General features: G+C 37.8%; 1 protein-coding gene across 1 annotated transcript in view; it reads left to right on the top strand.

Annotated features, from left to right (window-relative positions):
- LAMA4 (laminin subunit alpha 4) overlaps positions 1-16943 on the top strand; it is a 96748-nt gene that overhangs the window by 55375 nt on the left and 24430 nt on the right. Inside the window, exons 12-22 of the mRNA XM_057390201.1 lie at positions 34-150; positions 1407-1555; positions 3534-3675; positions 4732-4828; positions 5617-5733; positions 6349-6534; positions 11423-11562; positions 12744-12917; positions 13934-14076; positions 14409-14571; positions 16683-16816. Of these exons, the coding sequence (XP_057246184.1) occupies positions 34-150; positions 1407-1555; positions 3534-3675; positions 4732-4828; positions 5617-5733; positions 6349-6534; positions 11423-11562; positions 12744-12917; positions 13934-14076; positions 14409-14571; positions 16683-16816 (1562 nt within the window). The remainder of the gene's footprint in view (positions 1-33; positions 151-1406; positions 1556-3533; positions 3676-4731; positions 4829-5616; positions 5734-6348; positions 6535-11422; positions 11563-12743; positions 12918-13933; positions 14077-14408; positions 14572-16682; positions 16817-16943) is intronic.

Genomic DNA, 16943 nt, shown 5'->3' with positions numbered 1-16943 from the left:
TGGATGTGATTTATATTTTGAGCTTTCTTTTAGGAACAACATGAGAAGATCAAAGAGCAAACAGATGAAGTGAACAGTGTTCTGGTCAGTGCCACAACTATTTTGGAARGACCACAAAAGGTCAGCTCTGAGTTAAGTGAAATAATAAAGGTAGGTGCCTCATGGCTTGTTTAAAGGATACATCYTGATTTTTTAAGTCATGTGTTTAGATCATAATGGAAAACTCTCCTTCTTTATACTGCCTCAGTGAAATACTGGTTCACATTCTCTGAAAATGTAAATGTTTTTTTCAGATGAAAAGCTCTCTAATTATAATTTACTGCCTCAAAAAAAATYCTTTTATAAGGACACCTTACTGTAGGCTAAGCTGAAGGAAAGATTTTACTGTAGAGTTTTCAATTATTTCATTACAAGCCACTGCCAAAAGATGTTCTGGTAACAGACTGCATTATGTGCTAAATTCCTTTTCTAGTGCCTACAAGCAAACATGGAAGAACACTAAAGAYCCCAGATATCAGCATTAAAACCAGGCACTGTGTCAACCAGATCGTCATATAGAAATCCTTTACTGAAACTGTAGACTACTATCCAGTCTTTTGAATCAGTGCTGGAGGGAATTTTTAGAAATTTTAGGGGTTTGGCTTTTCTATGAAAAGGTGAAGAAAATAAAACTGGGATTTGGCTAACTAAAACATTTACCAAAGCTGTTTTCTTTCTTCATGATTTATTTTAAAATTTTGAAATAATTGAAGGAAAAATCCTCATCAGCAGCAAGCATTTTCACATTTCACTCATTCATCTTTTTCCTCCCCTCCATACTTTTTCATGTATTTTGAGGCCACATTTATAATCTTCAAACACAGCAGCAAGCTTGTGCACTGGAGAGAAGGTGAATGCAGGCCCATTTGGTCTTCCCACAAGTATTTCATATCAGAAAGACACATGAATAAGGCAAAGGGATACTACTTCTTGCCTGTACATACGCATAAGTAGTATTTAGGTGGTCTGATTTACAAATTAGACGAATCCAAAGTGTCTTAGCATGAGGGATCCGTCTGTACAAGGAGGCAGAAAGGGGATTTCACTCTGAAAGACTTGTCATTGGCATAATTCTGGAGCAAACATAAGAGCCATAAAGTAAGACTTCTCTCATCTTTCTTCTCTTATCTTCTTAAGTGATTTCTGGAATTTCTGTTGATTTTTATCTTCCTGTATTTGTCTTTTCACACTGGAATTCACCATTAGATCTTTCCTCTATTTCTCTTAAAATGCAAGATAAAACAACTGTAACAGAAAGGAAGGAAAATKCTAATAAAATAAAGGGTAAAATTAAATATAATAATCAAAATACAGACTTGATTTTTTTCAATTTTCATCTTCTTTCCTTCCTCCCCTGTTTTGTTCAGAATGCATCAGGGTTCTACGCRGAAATAGATGGAGCAAAAAAGGAATTGCAAGAAAAAATAGCCAATCTGTCCSTATTTGATGATGATTTGGTAGAAAAGGCTATGGATCATGCACACAACCTAAGAAGACTTGCTGATGAGCTGGACGGGTAAAATTTAACTTCAACAGATTCTGTTCATACAAGGGCCACTTACTGAATAGCTGAAAAGATAAGCAGAAACAAAGAGACAATAAATAGGCACTGAACAAAACAGTCTTAAGTCGTGAATAGAAGGACTTGTCACGGTCCAGAGAGAAGAGCTGAAGTKGAGGCTAAGCAAAATCTATGAAACTTTTTAAAGAATAAATATATATCTTGCATGGCATTCTCTCTAGTCTAATTGGACATATTCTCCTTTTCCCATAGCAAAAGAATAGGAAAGGTAGATTAGTGAAAAGTAAAATAACACAGGCAAGATTAAACGGGATTTGCAGAAACYGCTCACATCAGTAAGTTCATTCACATTAAAAAATGTTTAGCATTACAGGGCACAAAATGAGCTTTGAGAWAATTCTATTTCAAGAACAGAGTTACAGGTGGAGTAGTTCTGATGCTCAACAGGTTGTGTCCCAATGAAACTGGTTCACAATAACATCAAAAACTTATTGTACATCTTTCTGTTTTGCTGGAAGATACTAAATGCATCAACATTGCACCAATTTACTAAAAAGTCASTTCTAGATAAATTTAAATATGGTTTTATTTGCAATTGGGACTAGCCATGGAAAAAATCACTTCTGTATACAAATKCTTAAATAAAATACATCACCAAATTCTACCTTAAGTAACACCATGGGAATATGCTTTTGGAAGATAAGCTTAAAACTACTCTTCGAATACATTATCTAAATACCAGTTCTTTCTTAATAGTTGTATGTCCTAGATATGAGATTGAAACAGAGAAAAAWAATAACAGATGGTTTTCTTTTATGCAATTGTATAAAGCTGACATCTGAAACTCTTCCGTAATACCACACAAACTACAGAAACAGAAAAACCAAACAATATGTTCAGTTTGAGATCAGCTAACTGGGGGCAGCGGACTAACTTGAAAGAACATACCCCATTATTGCTAGCCTTCCTCCCTTACCAAAATAATTTAAAAATTATTACCAAGTCAAACACATTAGGAATTTCACAAAAAACAATCAAAAGTAATTACAAAATATTCAGATGGAAATATGCCAACTCTATTAACTGTTGAGAAGACTGTCCTGCAGTGAAACATTAATCCTTTAAAACATTTAGCCTGTCTTCAAAACATTTTGGTTTTATAGGTTTGCTTTATTAGCCCGTTAGGCTTTTAGTTGATWGAGTTTATTGTTTTGCCTTAGGGCAATTTAGCAGAAAATTCTTGCAATAATGCTGAATCTGGAGATTTAATAATCCCTCAGTGTGCAAATGCTTTGAAGTGAATGCACTCATGTGCAAATATATCTATATTTAGAATCTACAGCTAATATATACTTTGAAATCTGCTTATCACCAGAACATTAAAAAATAATATTTATTCAAAATTGTTAACAGATGAATGTCGAGCCCTGAGCCAACTTTTGCTTGGAATCTCCCTTGAAGACCAGTTACCACCTAATACACAGATCAAAACCATCCCATCAAAGTTTTCTTTTGGTTTTCAAATCTAACTTCTTGCAAAGTTTCATGACTAGGGGTAGTTCTTCATTGGATTCTCCCCCTTTTCCCACCTGCCTTTGGAAATATAAACAGGCCAGTGATGCTGCTATCCTGGCACACATAGGTCTGTCATTAATGGGCAGGAGTAATTCCTGAAGGAGGATTGCCGAAAGATCTGGTGTTCTGTTCATATATAGACTATCAAATCTAGATTTTTTTAAAAAGGTAAAAGCTCAGTAGTCATTTGTTGCTGCTCACATAAATGTTGAGGGCAAAATTCTCAGAGTTAAACAACTGGGAAGTGCCCTCCATCCACACAGTTTTCACCTGCTTCAGACTGGTCAAACACAAGAGAATATCACTTAGGGTGAGTACATATAAATGTGTGATTATGTAGCCAAAAACAACTTTAATTCAGTTTGCTTTCTTTCACATTTTACTCTCTTTTTAACAGGAATTTGTATGGTGTTGATTCAAATGGTTTGGTACAAAGGGCAATAAATGCTTCCAACGTGTATGAGAACATTGCTGGTTATATTGAAGAAGCCAATAAAGTTGCATTGTTGGCACTGAACACAACAAACCGGSTCAAGGACGTAAGTAATTTTCATAATATCAGCTTTTATTTTACAATGCTTCAGGGACTTCAGGCACCTAAGTGTAAAGGAAAAACAAATTTAGCTTAACTGGCAGCATTGAACTTCTCACTACGCTTTCTTTTCCTTTATTATTTCCTGAATTAAATCCCATGTAGTTAATTATTCTTCCAAAATTAAGTCCCCTGGTATTTGAAAAGACACAAGAGGTTTTTCTGTCCCTATCCCACCGGGTGATGCTGCTCTGTCTTTTCACTCACATTAAAATATTCCTGTGAAATTCCAGACAGCTCCCTACTCCTGCAGGAAACTGAGCTGGCATTTAGTGCTTGAATCCTACTTCACTCAGTGCCATGTGGCAGGAAAGGTGGTCAAGACATCACTGCTTTTCATARAAAATCAGGCTAAAATGGGACAAAGCCCACTCATATGCAGTGCAAGGCTAAGGATGCTAATTTTGTCTCTGGTCTTACTGTTCTAAAATACTTTATATGTATTTTTTGTATCCTATAGTTATCCATCTGTATTCATGCTATTTACCAGCAATTTATTAGTGGGATAGCAAGAGGATTTGGGTAGAATAAAGGGGCCTGTACCCCAGAGAGCTGTTGGATTTTAAATCCAGCCCTCTGTTTCCAGCACACTACTGCAGACTGAAAGGCAGCTCCTCATGAAGTGAAAGCATTCATCACCTATCTGAGGTGACAGTAGAGATGAACAGCCACAGTGCCTAAATAACATGCAGCATTTAGTCACATTGACTAAACTGGACCTGATAAATTAAGAAGACTTTTGTGGTTCCTGCATCTTTGTTATTCAGTGGTGTTGTTTGGAAAACAATACATTTCTCTAACCTTTCTTAAAACAGAAAATTTTGCTTTTCAGCTTTTTTTTCCAGTCCAACTGGCAATCTTAAATGTTAACAAATCAATTGAAACTGCAGTGATTTTGCAGTTACTTTTACATGGAGGTATTATGTTGTCCACAATTAAACACAGTAATGCAGAACATTTGATAAGCGTTATTCTGACTTTCTTTTTTGGAACATGCTTGTAGGCWGCAGTTGGAATTGATACTCAGGTCATTTACCATAAAGGTAAAAGTGAAGAACTTCTCATCCGAGCCATGCAGCTACAACGGACAGCACATGACAGTAAATATACATCCTTTCTACTTTCCCAATCAGCTTATAGCCATGTACCTTAAAATAAATTTCAAAAGCACATCACTAARCAGAAATAGTGCTGTAACAGAATAGGTTATTGATTGAATTTRCCACACAAAGCACTTGAAATGGCCATGGGCACAGTTTGAGTAGCTCATGTGTTGTCATCCTGCTAGATCCTGTTAGTTTATTTCATTCATGAAATGTCCATTTCAGATACAATGACTGTTTGAATATGTGACCCTGCAAACTGTCGTTCACTGGTAAATATACTAAAACAACTAGTTCAACTAAAATCAAATCACAACAGTTCAAGTTCTCAGAAAGCTGGTTTTCTCCAGTGGAAGATAATAATAAAATGTTAAAGGATTTTGGCCTGTCTTCACTGTAAATTAAAGAAAGCTTTAGAGTTACAGAATTGCCATTTAAATTTTTCAGGACCTTTTGAGTTCCTTAAAACATTTCCTGTGTACTAGTTGTAGCTATTCTCAGCACTTTTGGTAAAGCAAGGAGAAACAGTATTGACTGAAATAGATTTCTCCAGATTACTGTAAGACACCCTGTGTCAAGCAAATAATGGCTGGGAGCAGCAAGGCTGCTTTTTCCTTTAGATGATGTGRAGTCAGGAATGCAAATATGTCCTAAATTAAAAGARGCCAAGGTACACTGTCTRTGGTRTATTAAATGCCTAACAAAATGCCTYCCCAGGATWGAATTTACCWTTTTAGCTGCTACTTTGATGCCRCTCAGCTGTACCTCCCCYTTTCTCCCCACAGGTAGCAGTTATACCATTGCAGACACCAGCTGGCAGGTCAATGGCACTTTTGCCAGAATGAATGCCCTGAGGAGCCAGCTGATGAGAGCCATCGCAAAAATGCAATCAGCAGAGACAGGTTGGAAGAGAAACTTCATCTTTATAATGCATTATCTTCATATATTCAATAGCATATTTTTAGCTTTTAATATGGATATGAAGTTGCTATTACAATTTCAGCACTATGGAAACTTAAAGGAATTTGACTGAAACTACTAGATCTAGATAGCAAATATTCAGCTTTAACATTTTCATAATAAAATTAAATGTTCTGCCACTGGAATTAATAACATTCTCCTTGCACCTTGTCCTGATTTTGGCTGGGGTAGAGTTAATTTTCTWCACAGTGGTTGTGTTTTGGATTTGTGCTGGACATGGAGTTGATAATTCAGATGTTTTTGTTGCTGCTGAGCAGGGCTTACACAGAGCCAAGGTCTTTTCTGCTTTTCTTATTGCCACACTGGTGAGGAGTCTGGGGATACATGGGATGTGAGGAAAAAGCACAGCCAGGACAGCTGACCYCAACTGACCAAAAGRATATTCTAYWCCATATGAAATCATGTTCAGTTTATATAAACTGGAGGGAAGACGGGAAAAGGGACGGGGAAGACGGAGAGCTGGGAGGGTCAGGGCACACAACACACTTTAATATTTGAATGAGTTTATTTCCTATCATTCCTTATTTATTCTGTAGCAGAGGCCAGAGAGCGTTTGGAGCAAGCTCAGCTGAAGACTGCAGAGGCTGTAAGTGCTATCACGACAGTAACACAGGCCACCACCCCCATGGACGAGAATGTGAGRTTGTGGTCCCAAAACCTGCAAGACTTCCAGCACAATTCAGAGGCATATGACAGTGCTGTGCATTCAGCTGGGGATGCAGGTATGGTGACCGGAATTTTGCCATTCTTTAGTGTTAAAAATTCAGGGAATCATCACAGCATCATGTTGTGTGAATAGTTTACATTGGACATGCATTGCACACATACTTATCTTCTCACATTTTACCTCCTTGAAAACTTTCAAAAATCAGCAGCTGTCTACAGCCTTGACTATATTTCAAAAACATTGACACTCAGGCATTTCCAAAAATTAAACACTTCAGTGCTGAAGAGTTACTGATGTCTAATTCATTTTTATCAGGGTACCAAGGTCGCACTGAATGGTAAACAGCTTGTTTAGACACTTCTTGCTATTATGATTGGTGATTAAGGTCTTTTTGTTTGTTTGTTTGTTTTTTAACACTGAGAGTCATTTTGAAAMAGAGCCATTTTGTCCTCAGGAGTGCAAACATGGAGGAGAAATGGTCCCTCACTTGATGAACTTGTAGCCTAAACAAAGGGGTCAGAGAGGATAAAGGATGAAATAAAATATTTAAGCAGGGTGATTTCTGGAGACGCTTGTAAACATCACATTAATTCCACTTTTATTATTGGAAACACTGGAAAACTTATGAAAAGTTTGAGATAAATAAAAAGACAAAAGAAAAGCTAAGGCTACAAAATTGAAATGAAGATGATAGGCAACAGTAGAAAAAGAGGCAGGAAGATGAAGCTGAAATGAAGTGACTAAAAAGAAGGAAAAGAGCAATTTGGATACAGAAGAATCAATCTAGAAATGAAAATATTTGGAATAAAAAATTGATTACAAGTACCACGATTTATTGCTCCATATATTCTTGACTCTGCTCCAGACGCTCACTAATCCCAAGATATTTATGGCTAAGGAAACTGGAAACTCAAAACAAGTAATTTCCTTCACACATTTGATGACACCATCACCTGTAGACCTGTTCAGTCATGTCTTGCCTCCTAAAAGTGCCTCAGAGGAAGTCCATAAGTCCATTGACTCTGTCTCCAGAAAGCCTGAATTTCAGATCTACTGTCCTTAACCCCTTCTCCTTCTATCAGGAACTTTGCAACTCAAGAACTTTGCAACTCAAGTGTCATTTTACTGCAAATGGTGTTATGAGTAACAAACCCAACATTGCTTCTGCTGTCCCAAAGTCACAGTCTTCCCTCTCAGCTGGGGAATCCCAAGAGTCTTGCTGTTTTCAGAATTCCACACCATTACCCTAATATTTCTGGTTAAGAGAGTGCTCCCAGGAACTTGTATAAAGGTGGCTCCCTCCACAAGAAGAAATTCCGTGCTATTCAATATCCCAACTTCTGTCTCCAGAACTGGAGGAAACACAGATTTCTCTGAGGTTTTTACTAAAAGGGAACAGTGAGTTGCTCCCTCTAGGAATGGGTAAGCTCACTGCTAGTCACTGCACAGAGCTTCATAAGAGCATAGTTATTACAGCACTTGTGTTGCGTTGTATTGCTGTAAAATGTTTTTGATCACCACAAAGCACATTTTAGGTTACGGGCTCTAATACCATGTGAAATAATGTAAATAGGGATATATTGGCCTGCCAGGAGTGAATAGTATGATAAAATACATGCAAGAGAAGCAATGTACCATAGCTTACACTTGAAGGTTTTTGTTTTTATTCACCTTTATACCTGATTTACATTTAACATTTACCAGTGGCAGCTTAGTAGACAGAGCAGCAACACAGACTGCGTTTGGCTCTTCATGTTCAAAACGCCAGCAGACATTCAGGATTCAAAAAAAATCTGCTCATACTAGCTGATGCACTGGAAGAAATATTTCCAGCAGTACTTGAGGTGCTCCATAAGAGTGAATAGAGTTAAAATGGCCCAGCTGTCTCTTGGTTATGTTCCCAAAAAGGAACAAGAGCAGCTCCTATGTGGTGTGCTGGGAAAAAATACCTTCTTTGTGATAGACGGTTTGCAGGTAGGGAGTCACCTTGAAAACATTGTGTTCATGTCCCAGTGCCTGGAGGACCTGCTGACCACAAACTGCTGGAGAGGTGYTAACATGCAACCTACAGCAAAGTGTGCCCTAGAACATTTATGGGGGGAGCCTTTCCGTGGTATTTTTGTTCTGAAGGCATTTGATTTGTTTGTTTTGGGGTATGATGAGGGTTTTTTTGCCAGAAAGATCAGGAGGAAGAGAGATCAGTGCTACACAGGAGGCTGGCACGGGTAGTGCTCCAGACAGATGTGACTGTGATTCACAGCCTGGGAGGACAGATGTTGACATGGCAGRCATGATGGAACATTCCCAGATCAGCTGTGCATTCTGCCAGGAGAGGTTGATCTGACACAAGGAATGTCCATCAAAGACCAAAGGAAAGTCATGACAAATGTTCAGACAGGTGCCTGGGACACCAAAACACCTGATCTTCATGCCAATAACAGCACCAGAACAGCTGAAGCCTCTGAGCTGGCATGTCTGCATTGCCCTTGAATAAAGCTTGCCCTTGGTGTTAGGAAGGGGGGGAGCTTGTCTTGTCTGTGAAATTTGTCTGAGAATAGTTCAGGGAACTGGTGGGCTTCAGCAGTGAGGGAAACAGATAGTTTGGGAACAAAAATGTGAAAGGGGAAAGTGTCTGGAAGGTTCCAGTCAAGGTATTTCCTCCTTGGCAGTTCCCCTTCCATTCTTTTTATATTTTATCACTGGGCAGGAATAGTTTTCCTTTCCACCACCACCTTCACCCCAAAGACTAAAACTGAAAATCAATGTTCTTCTGTGTTGAAGAATGTCATTATAAAGGACAAGAGGAAGATATTTATACGGAGATTTCACGATAGTTCTAATAATTGCAGTCATTAGTTTTGTCTTTTCATGTTACAGTCACATTTCAARTTTAATACATCAAAATTCAAACAGAAAAGCCAGGTTTTAAGATACCAAATCAAGCACAGTTCCAATTCAGTTGCAGATTTTTTTAAAAAAAACAAGAAGTGGTTGAAATTTGCTAAACCATTTTCTGAGCTTGCAGTATTTTTGCCTCAAAAATGGAAAAAGGAAGAAAAAACTTCCAATAAATTGATTAGTATACTTGCTGGTTTAGTTGAGGTTTTTTAATCAGAAAATTTAACGAATTCTGGAATCACCATTTTACCCAAAATTTACAAAATTACATTTCTTTGAGGATTCACTATTGTAATGGTATTTAAAGTAGAGTAAGCGTTATATAGAACAGCTGATTACTAACTCTCAGCACATAAGACCTTTCAGGACTAAATGGGAATAACTGGAGAGTCTAAAGTTCTATCTAGTTCGTTCTAGACTGAACTTGGAAAGTAAAACACAAAGGAAAACAGCCAAGTGGAGACAGGACTGGCAAATACAGATTTTTCACTCTATCCAAAAACAAGCAGACTTGTAGGACCCCATGCAGTCTTCTCATACTCTGGGTTGATATGAATGAGGCTGAGAGCTGCTTCAGTCTTTATYCACTATAGGCTGGAGCAGAGAAAAGTAATTGGAGAATGCTCCTCCTTCCCTAGTTTCTATACAGTCWCCTATATCTGCTGATTAGCCCTTTACCTGCCTCTCTGCAGCCTTCATCTRGGAATGCTCAAGGCCAGGCTGGATGGGGCTCTGAGCAATGTGGTTTAGTGGAAGGTGTCTCTGCCCACAGAGGGGGGTTGGAACCAGGTGATCTTTAAGGTCTCTTCCACCACAAGCCATTCTATGATTCTCAGACAAAGGTAAAATTATGATGGGAAGAGCACAAGAGCAGGTGGATGTAAGTTGACAACCCCTAAATTGTAACTGCAAACCCTACAAATCTAGTCTGAACCTTTCTAGTGAATCCACATCATTAAAAATTAACTCTAAATTCTGGATCTTTCTTACATGCACGTAGCTTGCAGCTAAAATCACTTTTCATTATACTCAGCTACTTGTACCTACATTTAATTAAAGATGAAAAATTATGTGATGTGTAAATATCCTTCAAAGGGCAACATGTCATTGGAATCTAATGTGATGAAATTGGATTATAATTAAGGGTAGCTATTTTTCTTTCTTGATAATTTTTCTCCTTATCTTTCTGGGAAAGGACTTCTTTCACTTTGAACACAGTAAAGCCCCCACATTTCCCTTCGATAACAATGACACTTGCACACGCACCACCAGAAGACAAAGCAGCCAAGAACCAAAGGTCCAGGACTCTAATTCATGACCCCTGGCAGATGCAGGCAGGAAAGCTGATGAGGTTACCCATCACAAGGGCTGGGGCAGGTACTAAGCAGAGTTTAGGTGCACACACATCATCATCATCATCATCATTGGCCATCTATTATTGTACAGTACAGGTCTGTTACCACAGCGTGAATGTGGCTGTGTTTCTGTCATGAGTGGACTGTGAGCCACAAGCAAACACATCTCCTGTCTGGATGCTGACACAGCTAAAAGCTGAGGAAAACAACGTGTACATCTCCCCTACACTGAATTTGAAGAGCTCATGAACCATAACTCTTCGATGCAGTTCCCAGGTCAGCCACAGATATCCAGTGGGATGCTGAATGAATAATCGTTCTGCTCCAGTTGCCATACCTGTAAAATTAAGGTTAGCATTTATTTGTCTTGAAGGAAGASAAAAAGGTTAAAACTATTAAYAYTTGCAGAGCTCCTTRAGGAAYGTATTACAGAGGTAACACACAACARTATTACCCACGAGTCCTAAGAAAACATAGCCTCCTTTGTGAAAACTTTATTTCCAAAAATCTTACCAATACTAGAGTCTTAGAAATCACTACCCTTTCTGAAATCACTGCCTCTCACAGCTATGACTTGTTGGGAAAGCAGAAGGAGACAGGTGATTTAACCTAATAAGGTGGAATTTTTCTGGTGCAAAATCACTGTTTCAAGGAGGGAAATAAAAGCTGTCTATTCTTTTTTAACTGCAGTGAAGAAACTTACAGAAGTTTTYCCTCAACTCCTGGACAAACTGCGCAGAGTAGAACAGAAGGCACCAGCAAACAATATTTCTTCCAACATTCAGAGGATCAGAGAATTAATTGCCCAAACCAGGAGTGTAGCAAGCAAGGTAAAACTTTTGGACAGGACTTTTGGTCACCAATGCTAGTAATGAAATCTTACTATAACCTCTATTTTCTTGGACTATGCTAGAATGCCAAACCTGGACATTATCACCTCCCCAAAACTGGAATAACAGAGCACTGTGGAGTCATTAAAGTCTTCATGGTTACTGTGTGCAAACTACAGATGTTACCATTGTATTCACAGCAGACTATTGCTACTGCAGTAGTAATTTTATAGTAAAGRTTTTGGCACAGTGTATAGGATGTCCACAACAACAAAACTCAATTACCTACAATTTGTAGGCAAATTACCTACAAAGATAATTATCATGAGTAATAATTATCGCAATTTAATGTGAGCTTTTCTGACATTACAGCATTTTTTTTTTTCTTTTGAATTAATTTTTTGCAAGGTAAGACAATCTTTAGCTTGCACGTATTTAAYAGAAAAAAATTCTTTCATTACCATACATAAATAATGAGGGTTTCTTCCCTAACAAAAACACCAAGGTCAAAAATTAGAACAGTGTATTTGAATTCATCCAAAGAAATAAAAATTTCAGTGCATTATTGTATGTTCACAGTGTAATTTAGAAAAGGAAAAATCAGTATGTGTGCATTGYTTGACTGTTCTTTAAATGTATTTTGTCATTCAGGCATACTGTGTTTTAACTGGAAAACATTATTTCAGATATGTTGAAAGCATTTTGAACTAAAATGAACARATTTTACAATTGTATTAGCATCTCATAAATATCACTGTATGTTCAGTGATAAAACAGGATTACTCATGAACAGAAAATGGTCATGCTACTCCCAAAGCAAAGAAATAAATTATGGGTAGAAGTTTTATAGCTATGTAAGAATTTCATTATGTGCCATACATAATGATGTAGCCCTGATTCAACTAAGCACACATCCATCTCCCACTGAAATGTAATTCACTATATTAATATGCTTAAGCAGAGTTAATTAGGATCTTTAATTAATTTTAGAATTAATTACCTCCATATTCTTTACAGTGTCTTCCAGAAAAGGTTGTAATAAACATACAATTTCACATGCCAATATATAGATGCCAACTCCACTGTTGGAAAGCTGTTGGCTCATTATTCTTGCACACTTACCTTTAGTAATGACCCCAGGCAACAAAAATGTGCCTCACTTTGCATATTTGCAACTGCAGGTCCAAGTTTCCATGATGTTTGAAGGCCAATCAGCTGTTGAAGTCAATCCAAAGATCAACGTGGAAGAACTGAAATCTTTCACTTCCATGAGCTTGTACATAAAGCTTCACAAAGACAACCCACAACTGGCAGCATCTCCAGACAGATTCATTTTGTACCTCGGAAACAAAAATGTAAGAGAATAACCCAGTTAACTTTTATGTATATACTTTAAAAAAAATTAAATAGGTTTGAAGTTTATTTGCCCTCAGTTTTTCCTCTCACTGCTTCTTCGTGTTTCAAATTAGAGGTGTCTACTATATGACTATCATTGATTTTGTGACAAGATAAGAGCAAGGATTGCTGAGACCCCTGTCCTTGAGACTTGTCACYCCAAACAATGAAGGATTCTCTCTAAAAAGCAAATTAATTAGACTGCCTGGCAGCGCACTCCTTTGATTGTCACTGCTGCRAGCCACACTTGCTATCTCCTCTGCCAGTACCAGGGCGCTCTGAAGCAGTTAATGTCACCTGCCTGGCTTCTGTGAGATATGCTTTAATCAGTTTATGCTGCTGACAGTGTCAATTCCAAATCTCTGAGGTCACAGGCCCACAAGATAAGCAGGGTTCTTTATCTGTGGCTTGTGCTGCTGTTGTACACTGTGTAGAGCACTACTTTGAAATAACTGTTCTTTAAACTGTGGTTCTGAAAGAAAAAAAATTAGAACTCACAAGTCAGGTATCATTCTGGCAATCTGTTACTTGGGAAGGTAAAGAGTCAAGCTTTCATTTTTAAGYTTTCCTAAAGGTCTACTGAATATAAATCAAGCAAAGTACCTCTTCACAGAATATTTAATTGCAGCATAATACCCAGGCTTTAGACTATTTCCTGCGTGTGGCACTGCACACTAAATAGTGATTAACAGCTTCCTATTGAACATGACTAATTCATGGTCAGCAGAGATCTCATGACCTTGAATTTGCCTCATTCAGAATGGATATAAAGCAAAATATCAGAAATATTTTCTTCTGTACAGTTTTATGTGGTGAAAGCAACAAATTAGAGAATGAAGTTTTTTTTCTATTTAAATAGCTTTCAGTAATATTTAAAAGTGTCATTCAGTTTATGAAAGCTTTCCCTTTACTTATGTCCCGCATTAAATCTCTTTCAATGTTGTATCTCTAACATGCCTCTCCTTTGGTATTTCAGGCAAAACATTACATTGGTCTTGCAATTAAAAATGATAACCTTGTGTACATTTATAACCTGGGGGGCCAAGACGTGGAGATACCTCTGGATGCCAAGCCAGTCAGCACCTGGCCTTCTTACTTCAGCATCATCAAAATTGAGAGGTAAAGTGATAATATGTATTTCCCCAATATCCAAGAATTTATAGGGTAAATCAAGCAGAAAAGGCTGTGTCATAACTGCCCATCAGGAATTTTCAGTGCCTGGTTCTAGTCCTGCTGAAATAAATGGAAATTCTCTCTGCTTTTGAAGATCCAAGAACCAAGGGGCCACAGGGAGGAAGACAAAGTGTCAGTTGTCCCTCCCTTTTTTTCCCCTCCTGATTCCTAGTCCTCTACTAAGGAAATAAAAACCCTTCCTAGAGATGGAGGTTTGCTTGTTCTTTTGTAAGTCCAGCYAACATGAAATTCTCTTCTCTTAAAWTTYTYTTCTGCAGGATCGGAAGACACGGCAAAATGTTTTTAACTGTGCCCAGTCTTAGCAACACAGCTGAAGAAAAATTCATCAAAAGGGGCGAGGTCCTTGGTCCTGGCTCCCTTCTTAACTTGGAACCTGCAAATGCTGTTTTCTATGTYGGTGGAGTGCCTCCAGGCTTCAAGGTTGGTCAGATAAATATTCTCTATTCAAAACTAAACAATRAGAACTAATCTTGCTGGACTTCCAYTGAAACACAGAAMTGRAAGATAAARTCCTTATTTAGTCATTTATCWTCTTAGGATTCCATCTTTCAGCCATGGCAAAGATGTTTTCCCTAGTATATTATGTCATACAATGARATGATCAGATTTCTGTGAGCTGCTGTTGAAGTTTCATGAAAAGTGACAAAAAGTGCTAGCTGTTAAGAGCATGCATAAACAAAGGCCTATTAGTCCAACTTAACAAATCCTTCAGGCTACCAGTGTTTTTCAATCTAATAAGTTTGTGGTACTTCCAATCTCTCTTTTACAACTGTCACAAAAATGGAAAGTAAATGTATTACTAATATTAGGATCTTGTGGAAAATTAGCAATATATTCATTTGTTTGAATTTAAATTATCACTGGTTTAAATCCATCCTTATAACAGCACAAAAAGCTGCCTGTGCAAAATATGTCTGCAGACCTGTGTGAGACAGTTGCTTCAATCCTATTCCTAATAGTCAGCTTGAACAAGCACCTCACTTACCTGCTTCTGTGAGCGAATCAATTCCTCTTTTGGGATTTAAAAATTGCCATGAATGAAAATTGCATGGCTGAATAAAAACATATCTAGAAAGACTTTACAAAATGCTAAATTCTTTAAGCTAACTGTAGCAGGTGCTAAAAAGATCCAAATACTAATCCACAAGCAGCTCTCCTAACAATATAAGGACAAAGAAATATTAACTCAATARATTTATGTATTCCTGAGCTTTGCATTGTTGTGTCCAATAGATATATGACATGGTGTGAATTTTAGATTACTGAGCCCTGGGTGCAAACTGCCTGGRAATAGGACTGAAGACTGAATAACAATTTTCATGCACACACACAGATATTCACACACACAAAAGCACTCCCACACAAACACACAAAGTCATCCAGCAAGTGAACCTTCCAGGTCTGTTCCAGAGCAGAGTAGAGGGAAAAGAAAAAAGGAGAGTGAAGGAAAATGAGAAGGGAAATTGGAAGAAGAGGATTCATGGTATTATTTGATAGGCATATGGGTCCCTTCCCCCTTAGAAAAGGACACCTCACATTTTCATTTATTAACATAGAGTCTGATTTGCTCAACACATTTTGCTTCCCTATTACATACTTTGCAAATATGAAATGTACMACTTAGACATTAAAAGTCTCRTGCTTAACATAATTTARAAGAGCAGTAGAAGAAACAAAGGAWAAAAAGAAAACATGATCATTTACCAAACATATTTGTGCTGCAGATAAGAATGTAATTTTACAGCTTCTTACAGTCTGCATTACTGTATTACCATTACTATTATATCATAAGAAAATGGAAATAATGAGAAGATGAAGAAAAGCTACTCACAGTGATCAAACTCTRAAGTACAAGAGGTGTCATTATTATCACACTTGTTCCACAGGGCAGAATATTTTAATATAAAGAGGATGGTCTAGGTCTGTCAGCTTTGTTCKTTTGTATTTTTCCCCTACCAGTGTGTCTATTTAGATTCTATGTGCAGTGACCTTTGTTAAAAGAAGTTTATACATTCTGCTAACTGTTCAAAATAATGCCTACTGAGGATTACCCACTGGCGCAAATTTTGAATCCCAGTCTCCTATGTTTAAAGAGTTCTCTCATTTCTTTCTCTTTAATTGTGGTATGAAGTTATTTTTCTGGCTGTGAAGGGTAWCTGTACATTAAATATGAAATACCTACTGAGCGATTCAAATACATTGAGTAAGTTCTGTTATTTGTCAAATCTTTGCCTTTTCCCCTGTTTCCAAGCATGCTTCCTTCAAAACTACAAAAGAAGTTTTTGTTTGCAGTTGCCTTACCTGGCCTAATTTTCTCACTGTGAGACAATTGAATGTGCTCCCTTTTCACTTACAGCCCAAAGGCCATATTGTAGTAAGGACTGTGAAGATTATTCACAGTAGCACCAACCTATCTTTTTGAACATACAAATAGCACAGGGACAAAACTGATCCCAGGCACAAATGCTCCCACAACACCCAACTAACGAGTGTCACCTTTCTCCTTTGACTCTTCCTTGCCCTGTGCACAGCTCCCTCCCAGCTTAGATCTRCCTGGTTTCATCGGCTGCCTGGAGCTGGCTACCCTGAACGATGATGTGATCAGCCTGTACAACTTCAAGCGCATCTATAACATCGACACCACCACATCGCCACCTTGTGCCAGGTAGGGGACAGTCCCATCCTCGCTCTGCCGCTCCCGTTTGGAACAAGACGGTCCTGATTGTTCATTCCTGCTTTAGATTGAAAAAGTGAAGGTGGTATTGAGCTGTCCCAGAAGGAATTTGGTCGCT

Source organism: Malurus melanocephalus, unplaced genomic scaffold, assembly GCF_030028575.1.
Source record: "Malurus melanocephalus ecotype Western Australia unplaced genomic scaffold, MMel_1.1 scaffold_23, whole genome shotgun sequence".
Lineage (NCBI taxonomy): Eukaryota > Metazoa > Chordata > Aves > Passeriformes > Maluridae > Malurus > Malurus melanocephalus.
This window is presented reverse-complemented; position numbering and strand designations above follow the sequence as displayed.